The sequence below is a fragment of the Terrapene carolina genome, unplaced genomic scaffold (genome assembly GCF_002925995.2).
Source record: "Terrapene carolina triunguis isolate 2854851 unplaced genomic scaffold, T_m_triunguis-2.0 Scaffold461, whole genome shotgun sequence".
NCBI classification, from domain to species: domain Eukaryota; kingdom Metazoa; phylum Chordata; order Testudines; family Emydidae; genus Terrapene; species Terrapene triunguis.
The window spans coordinates 926,271-929,893 of NW_020664812.1; the positions used below are offsets into that span (position 1 = coordinate 926,271).

Here is a 3,623-nt window from a genome sequence, read left to right on the forward strand (position 1 = left end):
CACACACACACACACACGGTTCATTATCATTCATTTATTATGTGATGTTATGATTAACTAACATCATATAGAATCATTATGTGCTAAACAGATGTAAGTTGTAGGACTACAGAAGTATACGATTGACCAGTAGTCCGATGCATTAGGTATGTAAGTAAACAGGGCTGGAACACCAGGCCTACAGGCTGAGGCCTGTAATATGTCAGCTTAGTCCTACTAGGCCATAGGCTTAAGAAATACTGGACATAAGTGACCAAAAAATGGCCCCAAACGACAAGGTTACTGGAAAAGCTGTTGCAACGGGTGGTATTGTGAAAAATGAACACTGAGAGTAATTTTGACCACAGGGCACATTGTGCCCTAACCACAGGGTTTACGTCGTGCTAATGCGACTAAAAGGAACTATAATCAACCTATGTAAAACAGGGTACCCCAATATTCTTGGGGGACACGATACAGATAAGGACAAAGAGGGTGGACGCCTTCACACACACAGAGTGTTAGGTATGGTCAGAATCACCAGATAAAAGAGGGCTCCAGACTGGGGGAAATGAGCTTCCTACAGGTAAACTCTAGCAGGAACCACCCCTCTCCTGCTGACCGATCGGCAAGGCAGGCACCAGGCCCGGAGACGGCCGTTCAGGGTGTGAGTATGGCTGGCTTTGTAACGCGTGTACCGGTCTGTAGAGGATTTCTATGTGCTTGGGGAAGCAGAACCTTAACAGTAACTTTAATAACACTTGGAAGCCAGACTAGACCTTGTCTGTGTGACTGTGTGTGTGTGGGCAGCACCCTTGGTCTTTGTGTGTTCCTAGGGGCTCTACGTCGAAAGCAGGTAGCAGAGGTGACGTTCACTCTGCTGAGCTTGAAACTGGAGCCAGCAGAGCCAAACCCACAGTGGTGTAATAGCACATCACTAAATCCACTTTAAATAGACTACAGCACAGAGTAGGACCCATCCCCTCCAGCAGGGGCAGCAGGGACACACACACACACACTCACAGACGCACACACACAGACGCACACACACACAGCAGGGCTAAATCCCTCCAGCAGGGGGCAGCGGGCCACATACACACACACACACACACACACACACAGAGATGCACACACAGAGAGATGCACAGACACAGACACACCCAACAAAATGCCAATATAAGAGTAACCAGTTCCCAGGGATCCAGCAGCCCAGGCGTGGGGGAAGGGCTGCCCCCAGAGTTCCCCTGCCCCCTCCTAGCAGCACGGCACCCGCTGCTGAGCCCCCCGCCCCGCCCCACGCACCAGATGGAGATGACCTCACTGAGTCTCTGGGCCAGGGGCAGGCGAGACTCGTCCACACAGAAATATCCCGATGTCCCATTGGTGCCCGCGCGCTCCACATCCAGCTCCGAGTGCCAGAGAGACCTGGGGAGGGGACAGCATCACACAGCGCCCCTCACTCCCGACCCGCAGCCCCTACTATCCCAGCCCTGGGCTCCCCCCTCCCCAGCTCTGTCAGTGCCCCTCACTCCCGACCTACAGCCCCTGCTATCCCAGCCCTGGGTCCCCCCAGCTCTGTCAGCACCCCTCACTCCCGACCTACAGCCCCTGCTATCCCAGCCCTGGGCTGCCCCCTCCCCAGCTCTGTCAGTGCCCCTCACTCCCGACCCGCAGCCCCTGCTATCCCAGGCTGGTACCTGATGAAACCCATCTCTGCGCAGCTCAGCGCAGCCACCAGGGCATTGGAGGAGGTGGAGCAGATGAGGCGCCATTTGCTCTCTCTCTCATCGTACAGTGTGAGCCGGAGGTCGGCCGAACTGACCTGGACTGTGGGGTGGGAGGGGGCAGCGCTGAGTAATGGTCTAAGAACTTCATGTGTCACCCTCCACCTCCCCTCCAGCCCTGCACGAGCACCCTGGGTCAGCCTGTGTCCATGTCTCCCTCCAGTGGCCATTCTCAGCCCTACAGCAGCCATCCCCGGGCCTCCCAGCAACAGGGAGGAGTCTGGTGGCACCTTAAAGACTAACAGATTTATTTGGGCCTAAGCTTTCGTGGGTAAAAACCCCACTTCTTCAGTGTTGTTTTTACCCAAGAACTGGGTTTTTTACCCATGAAAGCTTATGCCCAAATAAATCTGTTAGTCTTTAAGGTGCCACCGGACTCCTTGTTGTTTTTGTGGATACAGACTAACACGGCTACCCCTGGATACTTAGCAACAGGGAGGGTGGATCAGGGCAGGGCTCTGGGCTGTTCACAGACCAGCCAATTTCCTACTAACACCCACAAAGTGGCAGCTGGATCCAGTGGACGAGGGCCCTCCACTGGGAGTCAGGACTCCTGGGTTCTATGCCTGGTTCTGGGAGGAGAGTGGGGTCTGGTGGGTTGGTGGGGGCGTGGGTTATGAACCAGGACTCCTGGGTTCTATCTCCGGCTCTGGGAGGGGAGTAGGGTCTGATGGGCAGAGGAGAGCTGGCTGGGAGCCAGGACTCCTTGGTTCTATCCCCGGCTCTGGGAGGGGAGTGGGGGCTGGTGGGTTAGAGGAGGGGGATTCGGGCCCTGCCCTGGTGTGCACAAGGGGGAGGGTGTCAGACCCCCCTATTGAGGGGGGCAGTAGCTCCCAGTCATATGGCCCTGAGCAGGGGGCTCCCCCACTTACCACCATACAGTCCTTCACTGTCGCTCCCCAGCACAGATGTCACTGCAAGAGACAAGAGAGCCTTAGAGTACATGCAGAGCCCACCATGCCCAGCAGGGGGCAGCAGGAGGGGGAGCTCCAGGTGCGCCCATGGCTGTGATTATGAGGAATGAGGATATGGCATTAGGGAATGTGAGCTGGTGGGGGGGCACAGGCAGGGCTGGCAGGTGGGGCTAGCAGGGGGCTATAGGACAAGAGTAAGGGGCATTTGCCAGTTGGGGAGGGGTAGTGGGGGGCTAGCAGGGAGCTGCAGGTTGGGAGTGAGGGGCCCGGGCAGGGCTGGGTGGGGGGAGCCCAGGGCTGGGATACCAGGGGGTTGCACCTCAGGAGTGAGGGGTCCTGGGGGGCCAGGTTCTTACCAATGGCCCACACGCTGGCTCCGATGCCGGCTAAGAGCAGGAAACCACCAGTCACGACAGCCACAACCTTGGGCAGCGACCAGCACGGCACCGTGGGGCCCCCTGGAACAGGAGGGGGGTTAATGGGGCTGGGAACAACCCCCCCCTTCCTGGTTCTCAGCACAGGCTGTTGCACTGACTCCCCCCAGCTGGCTGGGACCCCCCCCCCAGCACACGGCCCTGGGGCTGACCCTGGCATCCTGCCCCCGCTCAGCAGCCCCATATCTCACCTTAGAGGAGTCACAGGGCCTCAGCACCCAGCCTAGAAACCTGCCTGCCCCCCTGCCCCACACTCCTGCTGTCGACCCCCCCCCCCACTCCTCCCCATTCAGCCAGCCCCGTGGGTTCCTGTCACCCTCCCGCCCGGGGTTGCTGTGGTACCAGAGGGATGGAGGGAGGGGAAAGTAGGCCTGGGGATGAAATAGGGGCCTGGAGACCCGAGGGGGGGGGCTCCAAGCCTCCACCCCTGTAACCACTAGAACTCCCCCTCCCTGTACCAGGAATAGAACCCAGGAGTCCTGGCTCCCAGCCCCCGCCTGCTTTAACCCACC

The 3,623-nt window shown here is 58.3% G+C and overlaps 1 protein-coding gene across 1 annotated transcript in view; it reads right to left on the reverse strand.

Annotated features, from left to right (window-relative positions):
• Positions 1-3,623, reverse strand: part of HPN (hepsin) — a 34,511-nt gene that overhangs the window by 17,566 nt on the left and 13,322 nt on the right. The window contains exons 3-7 of the mRNA XM_029913117.1: positions 3,034-3,135; positions 2,636-2,677; positions 1,677-1,806; positions 1,282-1,404; positions 825-871 (exon numbers count right to left, since the gene is read on the reverse strand). Coding sequence (XP_029768977.1) covers positions 825-871; positions 1,282-1,404; positions 1,677-1,806; positions 2,636-2,677; positions 3,034-3,135 — 444 coding nt within the window. The remainder of the gene's footprint in view (positions 1-824; positions 872-1,281; positions 1,405-1,676; positions 1,807-2,635; positions 2,678-3,033; positions 3,136-3,623) is intronic.